This window comes from Camellia sinensis, chromosome 12, assembly GCF_055761805.1.
Source record: "Camellia sinensis isolate YWXY chromosome 12, ASM5576180v1, whole genome shotgun sequence".
NCBI lineage: Eukaryota > Viridiplantae > Streptophyta > Magnoliopsida > Ericales > Theaceae > Camellia > Camellia sinensis.
The window spans coordinates 136,827,352-136,851,067 of record NC_138972.1 but is presented as its reverse complement, the minus strand read 5'-3'; the positions used below and the strand labels follow the sequence as shown (position 1 = coordinate 136,851,067).

The following is a 23,716-nucleotide window of genomic DNA, read 5'->3' as shown; positions in this document are numbered from 1 at the left end:
ATGTGCAGATTTAGTGTTTGATTGTTTGTTTCTTTGAATTTTGATCAAGGATGCGAGGAAAGAAGCGTGTTATGGTTCCGACGAACGAAGTTTACTTGGCGGCAGTCAAGTACGAGCCTGAGCCGATTCAAGGTATGTTTGTTTGTTCTTTTAATCGCAGTTTCAGTTTTTTTCCCATCATTTTGAAATTCAATGTTTCATTTGTGTAAATCATGGTGGAAAGAAGAGAATGATCAGATTGATAATCGCTTGTTTTTGAATTGTTGTTGGTGGTTCTCAACTCCTAACAACAAATCTCTTCGCCTCTCCGGTAAACCAACAGACTTAGTCCATGTCAGAATCGGAATGGCCTTCGTTGGAGGGCAATGCCAAACATCATCATTATCATTAGTATATTTTTTAGATAACACAACAATAGAGGGGGCCTCATTTGCGAATCTTCTGGCATGTCACTCGTAGAATACTTCAGATACCCTTTCATTTTACAATACGTAACCCCCCTTTTAATATTCGAATTTTCAAGTCGATACTTCACCATCCATGGCACCTGTTTGTCATTAATTGAACAATAACCATTCCAATAATAGACTAACTCGCATTGACAATCCACTGGGAAAATAAACCACGCCTGCAAACTGTCACTACCGTCTAACCTTCGATCATAAATATTTACTCTGACCAACCCACTAGCATTGGGTGCGCAAAGGGGGAATATTTTATCAATATTTTATCAATCTTAATACTTTTTTGTTTGTATCTTAACCTCAATTGAGAAAATAAATTAGGTAACGCAAGTTCAATACAACTGAAATCACTTGTTGAAACACCTTCAACAACCCAAGTTTTTATATTGTCCACCTCCATTAACCTGAACATTAGAAATAAAATACATAAAATTACAATTTTAAACAGTTTTAAAGTACATTTGACTCCTTAAAGTAATTTTGCATTCCTTTCCACTAACAGTACCAGCCACTAAATATATGGCACCCTTTTGAATACTTCCAACATTTCCCAACAACGTATCTTTGTAGTCCGTCCAAACATCAACTGGAAAGAACTGGTCTACAACTTCTATCCCGTGACGAACGTACTCTTTATCCTTGCCACCAACGAGCTTGAATCTCATTTTCTTTAGCATCCGAAACTGGTCGGACTGGTCAGGATCAACAATCCAAGTCTCAGGATTACCCTCCCCAACTCCAATAAATATCTTGTCAGGTGTGGGGACGGAATCTGACGGACTATTATCACTTATGATGAAAAATAATATGTGGTGGGCCACAGCTTCGTCTTTAGCATCTTGTCCCAATTGAACATTCCTAATTAATTTTATACCCTTAACCACGATCTTGTCTGATTGACGGTCACATCTCTTATTACCCAACTCAATACCATTAAGCAATCTGGCCACACCTTTATTATCAAATTTAACGTCCCTTAATTGTTCATCGTACAACTGCAACTTCCTTACTCCCCTCTTAGTCTTCTTAATATAACGCAGAATATTCTGAACGTACCGTCGGCGAATGTACGTCGCCTTAAAAAGTGCACGACCACGGTAACTCCGCTTATATTCACTGACCGCCGGTGTCCTTGACCTCCGATACGCAAAAGGAGTCCGATACTGGCTGCTTCCTATTCCTTCCATTTTTTATAAAACACTCCAAATCTTTTATCCTATAAATTCTACTGATTCTCTTACCTCTGCTAACCCTTCTGTTCAGACACCTTAGCTTTGATATATTTGCCCTTTGCTCCTCGTACACCGGAAAAAAACTTCGCCAGAGAGGGTTATCAACATCACTAGTAATTGTGTCGTCCAATAAATATCTTGTCAGGTGTGGGGACGGAATCTGACAGACTATTATCACTTATGATGAAAAACAATATGTGGTGGACCATAGCTTCGTCTTTAGCATCTTGTCCCAATTGAACATTCCCAATTAATTTTATACTCTTAACCACGATCTTGTCTGATTGACGGTCACATCTCTTATTACCTAACTCAATACCATTAAGCAATCTGGCCACACCTTTATTATCAAATTTAACGTCCCTTAATTGTTCATCGTACAACTGCAACTTCCTTACTCCCCTCTTAGTCTTCTTAATATAACGCGGAATATTTTGAACGTACCATCGGCGAATGTACGCCGCCTTAAAAGGTGCACGACTACGGTAACTCCGCTTATATCCACTGACCGCCGATGTCCTTGACCTCCAGTACGCAAAAGGGGTCCGATACTGGCTGCTTCCTATTCCTTCCATTTTTTATAAAATACTCCAAATCTTTTATCCTACAAATTCTGCTGATTCTCTTACCTCTACTAACCCTTCTGTTCAGACACCTTAGCTTTGATATATTTGCCCTCTGCTCCTCGTACACCGGAACAAACTTCGTCGGAGTTGACCGCCGGCTCTCTTCCCACAGCTCTATTTGCCACGTCAAAAAGCGATCTACACACATTTAAGTGAACTGCCCGTAATTCTCGGGATACTCTTCGAAGGAGTACAACATTGTATACCAAATAAATCAACAAAAAAGACAAAAAAAAAAGAAGGGACGAAATAAGATACCAGAAAGCAATTTCACCACAATAGCTATCCCACTACAAAAGCATATTCTTCTATGCCATAAAATATTTTCTAGTACCAAATATATAGCAAAACTGGCCCGCGTGTAAAGACGAAGATTCCCCATTCAAAATAATTCAAACGCATTTATTTTCCCGCCTTTGCTTTATGTCTATCATTCTGCAAAAATATTTTCTTTACAGCCACGCAAACCACCAGAAGAGTGACGCGTGTATAGCACTATCTGGCAAAGGAATCAAAAATACTCACACCACTCACACCTGGGCCTGGGTGTGACTTCCCTTTTACTACATCCATACACATGTCCATAAGTACAGCAATTGACGGCTCAGATCAGCGGGAGGGGGGGCGCTGGTAATATTAATACAGTGTTCCCCCAGTCACACCACTCACACCATTCACACCAGGTTTTTTAACTAATAGGGAGGCCTTGTACGGCTGGTGTGAGTTCACTGTTTACCACTACAAAATGCCTCGCCAAGCCTCTTTCCGTTTTTATGCCAATAATGTTTTTCTCACTTACCCACAATGCCCATGCCCAAAAGAACAACTCCTAGAACTCCTACAATCTCTCCTCCAACTAGCCTATCAACCATACTACATACTTGTCGCAAGGGAGCTCCATGAAGATGGAAACCCTCACCTTCATGCCATGGTTCAATGCACAAAGAAGATCCAAACTTCAAACCCGAGATTTTTCGATCTCACTGGAACCAACGGGAGGATCTACCATCCAAATATAAAAAAACTCCACTCCCCAACAGCAAGTAGACAGTATATACAGAAAGAGGGCGAGTTCGTCGAATGGGGAGAATTTTCAGCTAAGGGGAAAAGTCCTTCGAAAAATAGAGACGAACTCTGGAGGGGAATACTTGGCGAAGCAGAAACGGAGGAACAATTCTTTGCTCTCTGTAAAGAAAGATGTCCCACCGATTACGTCACAAAATACCCCCAATTAAAAACATTTTCGAGGGATCATTACAAAAGAGAGAGACCCCCATATACTAGCCCCTTTAATTCATTTCCTTTCTTAAATGAAGAAGTAAAAAAATGGACAGAAAATAATATTTTGTTTGTGAGTCGAAATTTCGTTCAGTACGAGTTATGTCAAAATTGTTGTCTCTCCGTTTGGAGGGAAGACGACTTCCTTAGATTAGGGATACACAATAACAATATCAATAATTTATATACTGACAAAGAACTCTCCTCCTCCTCTGATAACAGGAACCAGAGCAGAGGCCCATCCGCCCAATCTCCCTCTACCTCGCAGCACCCTCAAGAACAGGCAAAACCGCCGGACTGTCGCTCAAGTTTTTTGTTAAGATACTCGAATCCCCACTGATAGGTTCATCGATCACATCTTACTTCAAGAAGCATAATAATATGGTTGAGGTCTGTTCTTGTGCAAATTCTCCTTCAAATTTTGATATATAGGCTATGTTCGGTACAATTTATTAGAAGTCAAAATTGATAATTATAAAGAAGAAGCCAAAAGCATCGTCAGTGATGGCTTCTAGATAATCATTTGTTTTTTAGCTTATTGAAGTTGTTTTCTGCCTAACAAGAAGTTACATCAAACAGTCTGGCCACAAATTCCTAGAATTAAAAAAGCTTTAAGCAACTCAAATAAATTGCACCAAACAGTCCCTATGCATATACATGTGTGTGTTTGTTATCAGAAAACACTAATATCCTAATGAATTACGTGTTGATATGCACGTTCTGAAACATGATATACTTCCGTTCAAAACAGTAAATTTAGTGATCTAAAACTATTCCAATATATTTCTTTAAATGTTATCTTAGGAGGAAAAAATATATATAATGAACTAAGGCGTGTTAAGATTTGATAAAACAAAAATGTAAAAATGAAAGAAAAAACTTTATTGGATGCCTAATAGTTAAAAAAAATTATTCTAGAAGTATCTTAAAATTTTAAGTGTAACATATACAAGTCTACTCTTATGTATCACATTTTAGAGTATGTGGTGTATCACATTCTTGTTCCCGTTCCCATTCCCGTTCCACATATGAGAACGATTCACATTCCAGAAAACATAGATTTGGACATCTCTTTCTAGTTATATTCATATTTTTTTTTGGCATCAGCAGTTGTGATGTTAAAAGCATGAGACTAATTTTGCTAAAAATGTTGATAATTGACAAAAATTACAGAATACTGTGACACCAAAGACACCAATGTTTAAACCCGAGTTTCCTCCTCAAGGTTTGTTTTTAAAATTCTTATATCCATGCTTCTTTTCCTTAAATGAAAAGCTCATCTTCAATGTAGTTTACAAATTGTTGGAATGAGTAGCTCCATGTTAATTCACTGAATTGGAAGAAAGTGGGGGGGTCTGGGTTATCAATTTATTTTATTTAACCTGTTCAATTCATCTATCACTCCTACAAATGATCCCCATTCACTGGTAAGTAACTAGATGGAAAGACCTTGTGCTTAAGCAGTTTGACATCACACAATTGCATTTGTCCGGCTCTTTCTTGATGAATATTGTGATTTACTTTTTGTCTAACTCTTTTTTGATGAATACCGCAATTTTCTTTTTGAAGCTTTTTTTTCTCCCTTCCCGAGAGGCGTTTACCTCATTTGTGTATTATCAATGTCAGAAATTTGGGAAATTGGAAATCTTGATTGAAAGACGTTGGTGCTATACCTTTCTTGGCCTTTTGGCTCAGGCCAAGGGTTACTTTATGCTCTTATCAATTTAAGACATTTGCACTAGCTTTGTTGCTTTACCTGTGAGAGTATTGAAAGTGATTGAGGGCACAGGAATCATGACAGAAAGAGAAATTTGCAGTGTGGAATGGAGTGAAACATAAAAAAAAAAAATTTGCTTAAAATATGTGGTTAATAAGATAATGGCCACTGTACACAAAATTTACCCAGTTTGTATGATGTGAGTTTAGATCTAGAGCCCGGAGTTGTTGGTTTGGAAGAAGATGGAAAACCTGAAGACCGAGTTGAATTAGCCTTGCAGTGTCTCCCACATTATGATGCTTCTACCTGTTGGACTGGTGATTCAACTCCATCCTTTCGCTACTGGAAGACACGTGATTATGCATATGCTTATCAGTCTAGGCTGGCAACCCCATCTATGGTATCTTGTAATTGTTGCCAATTCTTTTTTCTTTTTTTTTCTTTTTTTTTCCAACTAACTACTGTGAAGAAGAATCTCACTGTCAGCATATAGGTTGCAGAACGCTTCATTTCAGCCATGGAGGAGTTCAGCAATAAGAAGCCCCCAACTCCACTATTAATATCTTTTGATGCTGAGGAAGTAAGAAAGCAGGCTGCAGCTTCCACACAAAGGTTTAAGGAAGGTATCACTGATTTTGAATATGAATTCCTGTTTTTGTTATTGTTAGTAGCAGATCTGTTACTAAATGTGTATTTTACATCTGACTGTCCGCTCTGTGTATGAGTGTGTAAGTTTTCTGAGTTAGAATTTAGTTGTTAATTCCCCAATGGTTGTGGGCAGTGCAGGACACCCACTGTCAATCTTGGATGGGATTTTCATGGCGATCAAGGATGATATAGACTGCTATCCTTATCCATCAAAGGGTAAAATATAATTGAATTTTCATTTCCATGAAGTTTTCTTAATTTACAAATTTAGCTCAGTATTCTATGACAAACAGGTGCAACGACGTGGTTTCATGAGGTGCGCCTTGTTAAAAAAGATGCAGTTTCCATATCAAGGTTACGTAGCTGTGGTGTTATTTTTGTTGTGTTATTTTTGTTGGAAAGGTAAATAATGCAAACCATGGGTAAGATTCCATTTAGCAGCTATGTAAACAAAGAGATAAATATGATTTCAGTGTTCAACATGCATGCATGACAAGGTGACTGCAGAGATTGTTGAATGGTGAAATAAGACTGTTATATTCAGCGTATTACCTGCTGGTGGCCCGTTAGCTTTACTAAAGGCTACTTAATTTATAACATATCTTGCATCTTAGAATTATATTTGATTTACATGTTTATCTACGTAAAATTGCTTTATACCCTGATATTTAAGTCTTTGCAATCTTCTTAGAGTTATTTAAATGGACCCCACATAACAATCACCTTACTTGTTTCCACTTTTCAAAAAACACTTTTCAGAAAATTCTACTTTCTTATTTTCCGTATTTTTTTGTTTTTACTGATTTTTTTTAATATTTTAAGCAATTTTTTGACTTTTTAGACGCACCTAACATAAATATACTTAAAAAGTAAAAAAATTGTAAAAAAAATCTTTTAAAAATTCACTAAATACCAAAAATACAAAAAAAAATATAAGAATTCAGTACATTTTTTGTATTTTTATGTATTTATTAATTTTTTAAAATATTTTTTTACAAATTTTTTACTTTTTAGATACATCTAAGTAAGGTGCATCTAAAAAAGTAAAAAAATTGTTTAAAATTTAAAAAATATTCACTAAAAACAAAAAAACACGAAAACTAAAAAAGTCAGTTTTCAAAAAACTTAATCTAGAAAACTCAAACCAAACACACTGAATGGTGCTTCATATACTGAACATGTTAGATTTTTAGTTTGGGGAAATATCTCAGCGTATTGCCTTTTGTTTGCACGTTATTCTTGGAAAACTTATATTATCAAATATATTGCGTCCTATTATTATTTATATGATTTACATGTTTATCCACTTTTGCATATATGCTAACCTCATGAGCTACATAAGTCATAACTTAAGTGATTTTTTTTAACAGAATAAATATATTGTTTAGACATAAATGGCCAAGATTATGTTTATCTTATATAATTTGAACCACGGTTGGCTTAGTTCCTGATTTTTTGTTTTTTTTGTTTCCAGTTAAATGTACTTACTACTAATAAAAGTGATTAATTGGCTTTAGATTCTTGCTTACATGAACTTAAATCATCTCACATTATAGTTTTGTATTTATTTATTATTTTTAAGAACATGATTTATCCGTTCACCTTTTCATCTCCAGCACTTCTTTCATTGACAAATATCTTTTACAAATCTGTTCATAATGACTGAACAACAAGAAACCCACATGATCCAAAAAGGTATACAGGTGGATCTTCCTCAGGCCCTGCAGCAATTGTAGCTTCTGGACTTTGTTCAGCTTCTCTAGGAACAGATGGTGGAGGTTGAACAAATTTGTCATCTTGTCTTCAACTGATTCTCTTTATTTTTCAAGATAATTATTGATATTGCTTTATTAATGCAAAATACAGGTTCAGTTCGTATTCCTTCTTCCCTTTGTGGTGTAGTGGGCTTGAAAACAACATATGGTCGGACTGACATGAAAGGGTAAAATCTTGGAATTATATGATGTCAAGTGTCTTACATTACCGTTGTCCATTTTACTGTACTGTTCTCTGCATAATGAAGTCACATTAACTGATAAAAAGAAGCATAATGTTTGCATCTGTCAGCCAATCTTCTGCGTGTTTTAGGGGAGGTTTATTGATTAGTATATTTACAGACACCCACACCCACACACACACATATATATACATGCAAGTATCTTTGTACATTTTTTTCTTTTATGTGATAAAGGGCATGCTTCATATGCTGTTGGAGTATTGGGTAAGCTATGGATATATATGATAACAAGTCTTAAAAAATGGACACCTACCACAAAGCAAGAAGAAAGCAAACTAAAGAAGAAAAGCTACCACAAGTCTTAGTATATTGAAATGAAGATAAAGAAGAAAAGCTTCAATATTAGGAAAGCAAACTAAGCAAAGCAAGAAGCTTGTGGCCACACCATCCTTTGCAGCCCTAAAAAAACTGAACAGCATATCATTATGATGTAGGGTCATGTTGCCATAGCCTGACAATCTGTGGTTTATTGTTGCAATATCATAGATGCAACTATAGTTGCACTTGGCCAATGCTAAGTTTTTGTTCTGAGTTGTGTGCAAGATTCAAGTTAGAATTGCTCGAGGGCTAGCATATGCTTTTGTTGTAGTTAGAAAGGTATTCAACTGATAAAAAAGAATTTTTGTTAGCTTTCCAATGCTATTAGCGGTTTTTAAAAAAGGTAGCGTTTTCTTTCTTTTCCCTTGTATGTACAGTCCAAGAAGACCTGTTTTTGTTTTATGAGTTGTCTGAAATCTCTCCTCATTTCTTTAATATCCGTCAGACAAGCAATCAGATAGTGTCACTTTGGGTGATAAAATTTGCAACAAGTTTTTTGGCCATCCACCAAGTCTTTTGAGTCTTTCATCTCCAGCGGAATGCCTCTTCCCACTTTTTATACGTCTGCCTCGTACATATATATATTCTTGCTAAGGTTATCCAACAATGATAGAGCCTGGATTCTTATCTGAATTTACATTTAATGTTCATTGTTGCCGAATGATGCTCAACAATTTACTTTGTAAGCTACTTTTACCTTAGTATATGGAATCCTTTCCATCTGTATATCAGTTTCAGTTGCAATTAACTTTTCTATTACATGTTGCTGACATTGAATTCCATATTATTTGTCTCCATTTAATTAATTTCAAAACGTTTAGATTTTGAGGCACTCTTCTACAATTCTTTCTTGTTAAATATCATCTCTAGTATAGTTGTTCAGCACATATGACATAAAGTCATCTTATAGAAAACAATTTATTTATACACAACCATTGCAAAAGAGATATCTTCACCGGGCTGATCTTATTTGCAAATTGTAATTGGCAAACCAGTTTTTCTGGTCATAGCAATGTTTGCTTGATGGATGTTCATAATAATGTAAACCATCCATTTTCCACCCATTTGAGTAGTCATACTAAGGGCAAGATTATGTACCAGTCACCCTAGTCATTTGCCATATTGAAGTCTTAAGCCTAATAGTCGAGGATATGTTTTCATGTTGGAATAATTATTCTTGGGCTTGACAAAGTCGGCACCTTTTGAACAATATGTTTTTGTCATAAATATTTATTAAGACATTAGTTAATGGCAGTCTTATTAGTTAAATCAAGAATTTATCAATAGGAAAATGTAAAATGGAGGCCAAGTTTGATGTTATAAGAAATCTTGTGTAATAGATGATATTAGAATTGAAAAGCCCAGCTCACATTTCTCCTTAAAACCCAGGTATTAAGGAGAGGGAATCTGGAGCTTTATAATCAGTATAGATGGGGCAACTCCAGGCGATGTGGGACACATTCCAACACACCCTCTTGGACCACAAGATATAGTAGCCAGACAAATGACACACTAGTCACAGGTCCAACCAAACTCTAACACCAAATTGAAAAGCTCAGCCCACACTTCTCCTTAAAACTTAAGTATTAAGGAGAGGGAATCTAGAGCCTTATAACTAGCACAGATGGGGCAACTCTAGGTGATGTGGGACACATTCCAACAATTAGTGAAGTTCCCAATGCAATGCACATTACCATACCTGTCTAACCCACTCCTTGAGCCATGTAGTGGAATTTTTGCAATATACCATATAACTAAAGAAGGAGAATTTGTCCTATATTTTAAGATGTGTAGTTTCTTTATAGCAAGCATTTTCTGTGTTGAAGATTTTATAAACACTTGTTGGATGGGCCAGTCATGCTCTATTTCACTTTTAACCTTCTGAATGTCTACTCTTGAAGGGCATTATATGATGCAGGGACTGTGGAAATTATAGGACCAATTGCATCAAACTTGGAGGATGTGATACTTGTGTAAGTGATTCATCCGGATGCGTTGCTATTTTTCAATATTGGACTGTTGTTTTTCTAAATTTCTACCTTTCTTATGTGGTAAAACCCTTGGCATTAGTTAATTAGATTGCCTTACAAGTTAATGTTTTATCTTGATACCCCATTTATGTGTTGTTTAAGTTATATCAAAATTTGGATTAGCTTTTTATCATGGGGCACATGTGTGGAATTTCTGTTTTGGCTTGTTTGGTAAGATATAGAATCTTTCGGGCTTGCAGTTCATCAGTGAACAACTGTAGACATGATCTTTTAAATATCAGTGACGAATCACGATTGAGGGCTTGCAAAACTTCTATAATTCATATCAGTACAGGAATAATAAAAAAGAGAGAAAATACATAACTTCATATTGGAAAAAGTGGCGTTCTGAAGTCATATACATACATGTGCTTAACTAAGATGGTGGTGGTGAAATGTGATGTGATGGTTGTTTGGTTTGTACTGGAAGAGAGAAAGGAGGTCGGGGAAGTTGATGTGCGTTGCTTGGGTCAGGTTGTTATAGGAAATAGAGAATTGAGGGAATTAATTGTTCAAAGGGAGAATTAAAGGAATTAACTCATTGAGAGAGAGAGGGAGAGAGAGAATATATTTTGTTTATGGTGAAATTAACATAATTATTTATTTATTTATTTATTTATTTATTTATTTTATAAATAGCATAATATAGGACTCATGATTTTCATGAATGAGGGAAGTCTGGTGATTTGAGGCACTCTCTGACGTCTATTGTAGTGCTTGTGTCACAACTAAGGGTATATTGGGATTAAAATGGCTTATTACATAAGATACAACTACTTGAAGGAAGTGGGGGATTTTTCACTCATCCTTTGCATGAGGGAGGTTACAGTTAATACTTGGACGAGAGGGGTGGTAAGTGTATTTTGGGGAAGCAACAGGCGTACTGGGTGAAATTTGCGTATTTTGGGGAAACAACAAGGGTACTGGGTGAAATTTGCTTTCTTTCCGCCCCCTAAAGAATTGTTACCTTCTTTATGCTTATACTTTATGGCACTCTATTTTTTAGTCCAGACTTCCATTTTTGGGGTCATAATCCAGTATTAGTATAACACTTATAACTTGATACTCATGCTTTGAGAGACCTGAAAACACTTGTCACGATTGTTTAAATTGCTTGCACGGCCTCCCAAAGCATTTATGTCCACATTCATATTTGCTTAAATTCTTTCTTTTTCTATGTTTTTGTTTAGTATAGTGAAATATTTTTTGAACTCTCGTTGCTTGAATTGAAGTCTAGATGAAAATGAAGTAAAAATTGATGTGAATAACTATCAGCAAATAGGAGGCTTTAGACTATCTTCATTTGTTATTATGCCGCAATTCTGGGCTCCTCTCCTGCTGATAGAATCAGTTTAAGGCCGGTAATTACTTCAACAATATTTACTTTTTGGCTGAATAAATATTTGTTGCTATACCCTCTTAAGACTTGGCTATGAATATGTTTTCATTTACATGAACTAAGCAGCTGAACCCAATGAGTTTTATGGGTGAAAAAGATTTAACGGTTCTGTCTTAATGACATTCTCCATGAGCAATGTTGAAATAATTCCCTTCTTGTTTGTTTAAATGACATTCGGACTAAATGCCCTCTGCAGATGGTTCAAGTAAGTACTCACATAAAGTTCTTAATCGAAAGACTGCAAACAATGACTTGAAAAATATGTGATGGATGAATTAAATTATCTTCCTTACTGATCTTTTCAAGTGTCCTATCTGATTTTTTTTTTTAAAAAGTAGTAAGGCAAACAATTCATTTATTTATCTATTTATTTATTTATTTTTGGTATTGAAAAATCTAAAAGGTTCACTTATTTGTAGCAAGTGAATAACTTGGCATGCACATTATGATTCATAGATATAATTTGTTTAAGAAAGAGGGGAAATAATTTTATGTGGATTCCTTAACTAAATCATGCCTTATGAAAAATCTCATAAATGATTGGAACCCTGTAAAGCTTTTACTTACTTTGTATAAATTTTTATTCTGCTCATTATATATATTATACTATTAGAATAGTTATTTTCTAGTTTATTTCTTTATTAACCTTCTGTTAATATTTACCTAAGTTGAGGGTATAATGGTCATTTCACTATGTTAGGGTTTGTATATATATTTTGCTGATGTAGAGTTAATATTTCAATTCTAGATATATAAAATCTCTTTTCTTTTTCTTCTTCTTCTTCCTCTTAAACCCTATAAACCCTAACCCTAAATTTCTTCATTATTCATTCTAACTTGGTATCAAAGCAATCTATCATTCATTAGGAAGTGTTCTACAGATTCTGGAGATCAATTGGAGGTGACTGCAATGTGTTAATGTTATCATCTGTACAATGACGTCAGCATGGCATCAACACTATATGGACGAAACCCATACCCCTAGGCTCGAAAATCTCTCCAGAGATTTATGGTGATTTTTTTTTATCATTCCTGATGTGAGTTTTCTATTTTCGAATGTTTTTCGTAGTGGTTGGGTGAGTATTTGGTTCGAATTTTTGCCTCAATCTGTTTAGCAGCTTCAGTATCTGTTCAGTGAACTTGTTTTTTCTTCCATTTCTACCTATTGGAATTGACTATATAGGGGTTGAAATCCTTCTAGCAAGGGATAATTGATCTTCAATGTTAATTTCTGCTAGTGGGTTGTTGTGTTGGTTCAATTTAGGTCTAAATCTGTATGATAGATTTGTGTCTTCCCCACTTATGCCTGATTTGTCATGAGCTAGTTTTGTTGCCTATATTGGTTGTTGTGGCTACTGGCTACTGTGGATGGTGACTATTTGTAAGTATTTTGCTACATTCGTGCTCGTTGTTGCGTATTCTGTGTGATTGATCATTATGGCCGAGATTGAGGCTAAGGCTATGGTTGTGGATAAAGATGATGACATGCCTAAATATATCACTATAAAGAAATTGAATGGTGCCAACTACTTAGCTTGGGCTCATGCAGTCAAAATTTTCTTGCGTGGCAAGAAGAAATCCTACTTCCTTAGCAAACTCCCTCTTGCCATTGATGGTAAAGCATATGATAATTGGTGTAGTGAGGATTCTTGTGTTATGGGTTGGATTTGGCACAGTTTGGAGCCACATGTTGCCACTACCATAGAATTTTGTGATACCTCTAAGGAAATATGGGACTCCCTTGCTGAATCTTTTTCGAATTAGAGTAATGTCTCTCGGGTCTATGAGTTATATGAGTAGATCTTTGCTATGTGCCAATCTGGCCGATCTCTTCCCGAGTATTATAGTAGTCTTAAGACCTTGTGGGATCAGTTATTGTAGCATCGACTCTGCACTACTGATGTAAACAAACAAAAGCAACATTGCGAGAAGTTTATGGTGGCTTCTTTACTCTCCGGCTTATATCCTAAATTGCAAGGGTTCAAGGATTAGATTCTTGCCAGTGAGACTCTCCCTTCTGCTGCTAATGCCTATTCTCGGCTGTTACGTTCTTCCTTGGGTCAAGCACAACTACCGCTGTGTCCTCTACTTTGTCATCGCCTGCAATAGTCTCTAGTAGTGGAGATCATGGGCCTACTCGAGGGGGTTTTCATGACCCATCTGGCCCGTGGGGCTCTTCTTACAGTTCACGAGGTTCTCGTGGAGGTGGTTCCCTTGGTGGTGCATCTCGTGGTGGTAGTTCTCGTGGTGGGGTTAGTAGTGGACCTGGCTCTCGCACACGTGGTGAGCACAAGTGTACTCATTGTGGTTCTCAAGGTCATACTGAACCTATGGCAAACCTGACCATATGCTTCAAGTTATGGATGCTACATCCTCACAGTCCTCCTTATTTTCCATTGGTTCTATTGCTTCTCCAATTGATTCTCATGAGACACTCACTACTCAGATTAGTGAACTTACTGCTCTTGTCCAATCTCTTCAACCTAGTATACCTCTATCCTCTACCACTACTCTAGCTAGTTCAGGTAATATTGCATGTGTGGCTAAGTCTACTCAGCCTTGGCTCCTAGACTCTAGTGCTAGTTCCCATATCTCTGCTACTTCTTCTCTTTTTGATAATCTGAGGCATGTTGATCATACTATTATACTTGTTGATGGATAATCTCGCCCTGTTAGTGGTCAGGGTCCTTTTCACCCCACTTCATCTCTTTCCTTACCCTCTGGTCTCTATGTTCCTAAGTTTCCATTTAATTCGCTTGTTGTTAGCTAATTAACTCAAGCTCTCCACTGTTCTGTAACCTTTTCTCCCACTTCATGTATTTTGCAGAACCTCCAAACCAAGAAGATGATTGGTTCGGGGCATGAGAAGGATGGTTTATAATTTTTGGACACTGATATTCCTTCTCATCCTCCATCTACTGTGTTGAGCACACTGAGATTTCTCTTTTGCAGTATTTCCGCTTGGGTCATCCCTCTTTGGCCATGCTCAAGTTAGTTGTTCTTAGTTTGAGTCATGTTTCTCAAATTGAGTGTGAAGCCTTTCAATTTGGAAAACATTACCGTAGTTCTTTTCCTAGTAGAAGTGTTAGTCATTTGTCTGAGTCTTTTGTTCTTGTCCATACAGATATCTGGGGTCCTTCTAGAACACCCACTGTTAATGGTTTTTTTATTTTTTTTATTTTGTTATTTTTGTGGATGATTACTCTCGGATGACTTAGTTGTTTTTAATGAAACAAAAATCTGATTTGCCTTCTATTTTCTCTAAGTTTTATAATGAAATCTTTACTCAATTTGGGAAATGTATTAAGATATTTTGGCTTGATAATGCCTTAGAATATGTGCAGTCTATTGTGACTACCTTTTGTGATGCTTGTGGTATTATTCGTTAGACTAGTTGTTCTCATACATCTCCTCAAAATGGTGTTGCGGAGTGTAAACACCATCATTTGTTAGATGTTGCTCGCACACTGATGTTTAATACGCGTGTTCCCAAACAATATTGGGGCGATGCTGTTCTGACCTCTTGTTTTCTTATTACCGTATGCCTTCTAGTGTTGTACACACGTCTCCTTATTCTCAGTTATATCCCACATCGTCTCATTTTCCCTTGTCACCTTGTGTTTTTTATTGTGTGGCCTTTTTCCATGTTCTTGAACCCGGCTTAGATAAGTTCTCTCCTCGTGCTCGCAAGTGTGTTCTTAGGCTACTCTCGTACTCAAAAAGGGTATCGATGTTATCATCCTGAGTCACGTCAATACTTTATCAGCACTGATGTTACCTTTTTTGAGTCCACTCCTTTTTTCTCCTTCTCTGGGCAACAATTATCCATTGATCTTCTCTCTTGTCGTGAGGGGGAGTCAACTTCTCTCACCCTTACTCTTCCGTCTTGTGTTCCTTCCTCCTCTACTTCTATATCCTCTCTCTCTAGTCTTCCCGTTACCCCTCCTTTGCAGGTTTATCAAAGGTCTCAAGCTCGTCGTATTTGTATCTTATGGCCTGACCAATTCATCTCCTTCGTCTGAGGTTCCTGCCTCCCCTATTCCATCTGCTGATGTGCCCTCTAATGATCTTCCTATTGCCCTCCGCAAAGGTAAACGTACTTGCACTCAACATCCTATTGCTAATTTTGTTTTTTATGGTCACCTCTCTCCTGGTCTTCACTCCTTTACTTGTAGCTTGCCTAGTATTCCTATTCCTCATTCCTATCAGCAGGCTATGTCCATCTCCGGTTGGAAGCATGCAATGGACGAGGAAATGCATGCCCTTCATCAGAATCAAACATGGGAACTTACCCCTCTACCTTCTGGCAAATCTAGTGTGGGTTGTCATTGGATTTATACTGTTAAGTATCTTCCTGATGGGACTGTTAAGCGGCTTAAGACTCGCCTGGTAGCCAAAGGCTACACACAAACCTATAGTGTTGATCACTTGGAGACTCTCTCCTTTGGTATGCCTTAATTCTGTTCGAATCCTTTTCTCCGGTGCAGTTAGTCAATCTTGGCCTTTGTATCAACTTGATATCAAGAATGCCTTTCGTTATGGTAATCTCCAAGAGGAGGTCTATATGGATCAGCCCCTGGCTATGTTGTTCCCGGTCATGAGCATCTTGTTTGTCGATTGCAGAAGGCCTTGTATGGTCTCAAGCAGTCCCCTCGTGCCTGGTTTGATCGTTTCAGTGTTATTATGCTTGCCTATGATTTTCACTATTCCACTTTTGATCACTCTGTCTTTGTTCGACACTCATTTCTGGGGAGTATTGTTTTTATTGTCTATGGTGATGACATAATCATTTTTGGTAGTGACTCCACTAGTATTGTTGATTTGAAGTGGTATTTGAGCCAACAATTTCTCACCAAAGACTTGGGTCATCGTTGTTATTTTCTCGGGATTGAAATTGCTTGCTCTTCTCAGGGATTGTTTCTCTCCCAACGGAAGTATGTTCTTGATCTCCTCACTGAGACTGTCCTCTTAGGCGCTCGCCTTAGTGATACTTCCATGGATTCTAATGTCAAATTTGATGGTGAAACCGGAGACTTGTTTCCTGATATTGGTCGTTATCGTCGGTTGGTTGGGAAGTTAATCTATCTCACTGTCACTTGTCCTAATATTACATATGTCGTGGGTGTGGTTAGTAAGTTTATGCATGCTCCCCGCCAACCCTATTTTGCTGCTGTGTGTCGCATTTTCTAGTACTTAAAGAGTGCCCCCGGTCGGGGTTTGCTATATCACCCATCTTCCTCGTTATCTGTCACTAGCTTCAGTGATGCTAATTGGGTTGGTGATAGGACTGACCACCATTCCACCTCGGGCTATTGTACCTTTGTTGGTGGTAATCTTGTTGCTTGGCATAGCAAGAAACAGCCTGTTGTTGCACGTTCTAGTGTCGAGGTTGAGTGTCGTGTCATGGCTCATACTGCTTCTGAGATGCTCTGGGTTTAGTCTCTTCTTCGGGATTTTGGTTTTTCTGTTCTCACTCCTATATGAGTATGTCTTATCATAATCAGGCTGCTATCTTCATTGCCAATAATACCGTGTTCCATTAACGAATCAAACACATCAAAGTTGATTATCATTTTATCTGTGATCTCTTACTACGCAAGCAGCTTGTGACTCCTTATGTTCGTTCTGAAGATCAATTAGGTGATATTCTCACTAAATCTTTGACTCGGTCTTCGTTTCATCGTTTATCCGTCAAGCGCATGTTTGACCTCTATGCGTCCTTCTGTTAATATTTACTTAAGTTGAAAGTATGATGATCATTTCACCATGTCAGGGTTTATATATATTTTTTGCTGATGTAGAGTTAATATTCCAATTCCAAACATATAAAATCTCTCTCTCTCTTCTTCTTCTTTCTCTTCCTCTTAAACCCTATAAGCCCTAACCCTGAATTTCTTCATTATTCATTCTAACTTATACTTTTTTTTCGTTTGTTGATAAATGTATATTATACTGTCACTGTTAACACCTTCTTTGTAGGCCCTCCCTTGTTTGCCAAATTTATCATCATATGAGAGTTCAAATGCTTTGGGATCAATGCGATTAGGGAAGTATACAGAGGTGATCACTTTCTTCATTTACTGAAGCATGATTAATGTTGTTGTTCTTGGATATCATATAATCATATGTGGTTATTCCTGTGCAGTGGTTTAATGATGTATTCTCAACTGATATTTCTGAAAAGTGTGAAAGCATTCTTACTTTACTTTCGGAAAAGCATGGGTGCAAAGTAAGTCCATGACCCCTATTATGTGCTTGTATTGTCTTTCTCATTCGTGGTTATTGTTCATGACACGAACTATCTACATTGATTTAGGATTAGGACAAATTTATATTTACTCTTTTCTAAATTCAACTGTATATCTTCATTTCGGAAGGCAATGGAGATTGTGGTACCTGAGCTGGCTGAGATGCGCTTGGCTCATATTGTTTCAATTGGTTCTGAATCATTATGCTCATTAACTCCTGACTGTGAGGATGGGTATGTTTCTTTACCTTTTTGTAGGTTTCCTTATTTGCATGTCAGATTGGTTTTCCCACAACTTTTTTCGCTGCATCCACAGCCTCAAAGGGGAAATAACCATTTCTCTAGCAAGACTCTGGGTTCAGCCAAAAAGAATGTGGAAAATGATGGCCAACTTTCTATTGTTTTTGAAGGATTATTTCATAATTTGGACTAGACTAGTGATATACAAACAAAACTTTTACACTGAATTTCTATTTAAAATGATTTTGGATTATATAGTTTGCTCTTCTCTCTTTGTATAGGAAAGGTGGGAAACTTACTTATGACACTCGCACTAATCTGGCCCTTTTCCGGTCATTCTCAGCTTCAGACTATGTTGCTGCCCAGCGTCTTAGGTGAGGCAAAATTTTGTCAGCTTAAATGAAATATTAACTGGAAACATGCAACTGCAAGTTTGTAGATGACTTAGATGTTACTGTATTGCATTCTTTTTATTGGGTTGTTAGTAATAATGACTAATGGTTTAGCTGTTTGAACTAGGATATCAACACTTCACAGTTTTTTTTATTTAAAATGTAGTAAATATTTATCTAAATTACATGTTCATTTTTTTATCTTGTTCTTCTCTTTACAAGTCTTTAGCAAGAATGCTGGACCCAAAGGTAACAAACTAATGGATGATGTGGCTTTGAATGGGTAGATTAAGCAGAAACTAATGGGAGATTGGCTATTTCTTGTTCTTACACTGTCATTATGGTTTAAGCTGTTTGAAGTAGGATATAGGCGCTTTACAGTTTTATACCTTCAAATGTAATATACTTTTCTAATGTTGATGGTCATCTTTTTCCTGTTATTTTTTTCATTAGTCCTCTAACAATAATGTTCGATCACAAAGCTAACAAACTAATGGAAGATTTGGCTTTAAATCTGAAGATTTACATAATGCAATGCCATCTGTGCATCTAACCACAAAATAGGTAGGTTAAGTTTGGATGGCAATGATCAAGATAATAACATTAAAATTTCTGAAGCATTTTCTCAATGCAAAGTTTCTCTTTACTGAAGTGTGCAGCTGAAGTAAAAAAAAAAAAAAAAAAAGCTTTTTTAAAAAAGCGAAGTTTGTGAAGAAAGGTGGAATGTATAATGATTCATTGTGATAGATGGTTCTCGTTCATCCATTGGAGATCAATGGTTGCATGGTCTAAATAACAGTATCAATCTAGGTAATGGTTGTGGTGTCAGTGTAGTGTTATTGGGTGTATTGGTTATCTAAGCTGTGAATTTACTCTTTTCAATATCCCTTTAAAACTAAGCATATTTATTATCAAGATCCACTTTATAAATACTAACAATTCTAGTAAATGAGATTCAAATTGATAGATCATCAGTACAAACAAATGTTGTCAAATATCCATTGTTGGTGCAGCTGAATGAACTATGAGAAAAGATAGTGCACAAGTGACATAATATTTGACCTATCAAATTCTAAGAATTGAGCTCATATCTTGCTACTAGAGGTGTGGGGGCACTCACTACGTTTTTGGAATTTAAAATAATTATGGTAGTTATTTAAAGCACTTAAGATCTGAGATTTTTTTTTGGGGGGGGGGAGTATTTTAGGTATGTAGAAGTTATGGCAAAGCTTTGATACCTGAAAGTATAGGTCTAGCTTATAGTTTTTTGAGTGGAAAAATTGATGAAAAATGAGATTTTTGGAAGCGTTAGGTACCTGTCAAATTCATGTTTTATGACACACGTAATTCCACCATAATGAATTGTAACAATTGATATGGGATGGAACAGTATGTAGTGGCCAATACTCCTGTGATTTTCAATCCCACAGATATATGTAGTATTGGAATCCTACGTAATGTTATCTAAATATTAGAATGCTGTAATGTTTCGATCATTGAACATGAAAGCTGGAATCATTGTTTCTCTTTGCCACCTTATCCTGTAGTTTATCTTGTTTTTTGTGTTATATTCGGCTCAACTATATGGTCAATATGTGTTTGTATTTTCACCAGAGTACGCTCTACTTGGTATTAACATCTTCTGTTCAAAGATTCTTGGCAAAATATAAGCATTGATGTCATAGTGACTCCAACAACTGGGTGTGAGAAGCTCACCTGTTTATTTTAAGCATAATTTTGGAATTAGGTTCATGTGCTTGATAATCCATATACTTAGGCCTTTCTCATTCCAGGTTTTGGCTCCTCTTTTTTTTTTTTTCTTTTTTTTTTTTTTCCAGTTTTTAACTTCATTTGTTTATATTTATTTTTTTTAGGTTTTACTATTTTATTTGTTTTTTTTCCCTTTCTTTTTTTCGGGTATGGTATTAGTTCAATTGTTATATAAATCATATAAATACAAGTTTTCATGTTTATATCGTTGCATATCGCATAAACATCTATATTATGAGCAAGAATTATTTTTTTTGTCTCAGCAACTTTATTAAGTTGAGTTTGGCAATTGTTTTTTTAGTAGTTTTTTTTTTTTTTCTTTTTATTTTAGTAGCTTTTTTGCTTGTTTAGAATCTAGAAAAACTGATGCAATTGATAATTGTTGATTTTTTAAATATTTTTTAGGGGGAATTATATTCTAGTGATAAATATGGAGGTGTGCATGTGACAGATGGTGGAGGTTGAACAAATTTGTCATCTTGTCTTCAACTGATTCTCTTTATTTTTCAAGATAATTATTGATATTGCTTTATTAATGCAAAATACAGGTTCAGTTCGTATTCCTTCTTCCCTTTGTGGTGTAGTGGGCTTGAAAACAACATATGGTCGGACTGACATGAAAGGGTAAAATCTTGGAATTATATGATGTCAAGTGTCTTACATTACCGTTGTCCATTTTACTGTACTGTTCGACACTTTTTTTTTTTTTTAAGTGTGGAGGTGTGCATGTTGATTTTTTTTTTTTTTTTTTTTTTTTAAGTGTTATTGACACTTGCACCTCCACAGTTTTTCACTTTCACCCTACTACAGAATAACTTGCACCCCACATGTTTTTCTAATTTTTTGTCTCTATCCCACTGTGTTGTAATTCTCCCTATTTGTTATGGGAAGATAGTTTTGTGGGTCTTTTTAAACTTCAATTTTTTGGTGGGAAATTACCATATTATTCTAACCATAACCAAAGGAACACTGGAATTTCTCAAAGTATTGAGAGCAAAACCGTCGCTATAGAAATCTGCAGAGATATTGAAAAAAGAGGAGTTTCTATTTATGCAACAAAATTCTCTCCTTAGTCATATTTGTTTTTACCAGCATGACAGCACCTGTAATACCTCCAAAAGCTCTTGAATCTGGGGAGTCAAATTTGGAAGTTTCAGGTGAGTTGGTTGTCCTTCTCAACTTGCACCATGAGAAAGTAATGTTGCCTTTTTGAATCTGAATGTCATACTTTGAATTGCCTTCTAGAATCACCTTTGAATCTTTGATGAATGTAAGTTGTGATGTAAAAAAGTTATATTTTTATCCCACTTTAGAGAGGTAGTAGGGCATGCAACCAATCTGCCACCTGAATGTAAATGTCAGCTTGATAAGGCCCATTTTCTGGTGAAAACAGTAAATTATAACTTTTAGTGGGCCTCATTGTGGTAATGTGTATATTCTTGATTTTTATTTTTATTTTTATTTTTGCTATTGGTTTAATTTTATGTATGTAAACTAACTCGTATTAGTAGGGCTGTTCAATGCACAAGATGGTTGTTTCAGCCAGTTGCTTGGCATTAGCTTTTAGAATTTTGGCACTGATTGCAAGTGCTCCTATTTTTACCATGCAATTTTGTGTCAGAACGCGGGAGCCCTCTTGTATTTTTTACTTTTTTCCAGTCAGTAACAACGATGAAACTTTATTAAAAAAATTATTAAGTACAAAATGAGGACAAGAAGTCCACCAGAAAGAGAAAAACAAAAAGAGCAAAAAATATTGCATCTCTCCAATCCCTAGAAAGTCACTGATGCCCAGAAGCATGCCAAAAACCAAATTATTTTGTTCCTCTGAACTCTTGATGTAATTTTCCATTGCATGTAAAATCACCTCAGTTATCTTTGTGGAACTCTGTGTGGTATTATTTATGAGCTAGTTATGTCTCTTGTTAGTGTGTTGTGACTTTTTCAGTTTTTGCAGCTTTATGTTCTTGTAAAAATATTTTATGTTTGCGGTGCTTTTTTCAGGTAATCTCATGCGATTTGTTTTAGCAGCAAATCTTCTTGGACTCCCAGCCATTTCTGCCCCTGTAAGTTTACATGCATCCTTTTTTCTTGGCATTAAGAATTAAAAGTATTTCAACTAGGTTAACAGTATGTTTGGTTGGGATTTAACCTGGCGAGAAATGATAACAAATGATGAAAACACTTTCTCATGTCGTGTGTTCTTGTTTATAAATTACGTGAGAAAAGATAACATCCTTTTTTTTGCCTATTTCATTTCTCACAAAAAATTGTGAATTAGTGATTAGTGAGAAACAAGTTGATTGGTTATAAAATTTTGAGATTGTCCATTTAAAATAAATAAATCTCACTCATATCCTTCTTTCACGTACTTTGTTTTCCTTTATCCGTCAAAATATGATAGTGATAAAATACAATTTTTTTTTTTTCTCACCTAAACGAGAAACCACATTTATTTCTCCTGTTGAGGACCGGATCAAATTTATTTGAAATTTCATTTTAATTACTGTTCATTGTTGATGATTGTTTAGGTTGGATATGATAAACAAGGACTGCCAATAGGATTACAACTAATAGGCCGTCCATGGGCTGAAGTTTCAATTTTGCGTTTAGCTGCGGCAGCGGAGGTATATCAATTACTGTTATTGCAGCCTTTAAATTGTGTTTTATAATAATAATAATAATAATAATAATAATAATAATAATTTGAGAGTCTGTAAAGCCATTTATTGCAACTTCTACTTACACCTCATGACTAAAAAATGACTTAAACAAGATTTTAAAATTAAAAAAGACCAAAAAAAAAAAAAAAACAATTAGCTAACAGCTGGAAAAAAGGGTGTTGATTGATTACTGACTTATAACTTTCAATAAGCTGCACAAAAGGCACGACTAGCACCACCATCCCATCTGTAAGTAATATGCAAATCTTGCCATTTCCAGGAACTCTGTTCTGAATCTAAGAAGAGGCCTCAGTCATTTTATGACATTTTACCGGGAACTAAAGAAACCAACGAGGGGTTCACTTCATGCCTGCCACGCACACGGTTTACTTGCTTTGGAATCTCGAGCCTGCTCATGGGAATGGCTGTCCCTTTCATATCATGTTTGAACATTACATTTTGTTGTAGTTTGAAAATATGTATATATTCTTTACCTTTTATCAAACTTCAATTCAATGATACAAACCCTGCTCAACAAAGATTATGACGTGTAAATTACAGGAAATAAATTGGTGGCAACGGCAGTCCCCTTCAGTGTGTTTTTCGCCAAATTATCCATGAATGCTGGGCCCAAGTAGATGGCATTCTTAAGTATTAACCATACTCAACAGTTCT

General features: G+C 36.0%; 1 protein-coding gene across 1 annotated transcript; it reads left to right on the top strand.

The window, feature by feature from the left end:
* Nucleotides 1–50: 50 nt before the first annotated feature.
* On the top strand, nt 51–23,652 carry LOC114318530 (fatty acid amide hydrolase). Its single transcript, XM_082897289.1, is given in 19 exon segments — nt 51–132; nt 4,766–4,825; nt 5,527–5,717; nt 5,811–5,940; nt 6,104–6,181; nt 6,259–6,411; nt 7,630–7,743; nt 7,832–7,907; nt 10,202–10,277; nt 11,623–11,691; nt 17,709–17,789; nt 17,875–17,958; nt 18,107–18,210; nt 18,498–18,590; nt 20,223–20,309; nt 21,471–21,535; nt 22,383–22,444; nt 22,910–23,005; nt 23,322–23,652. Coding segments are annotated over 19 exon segments (1,968 nt in total). The 3' UTR covers nt 23,589–23,652.
* Nucleotides 23,653–23,716: the final 64 nt, after the last annotated feature.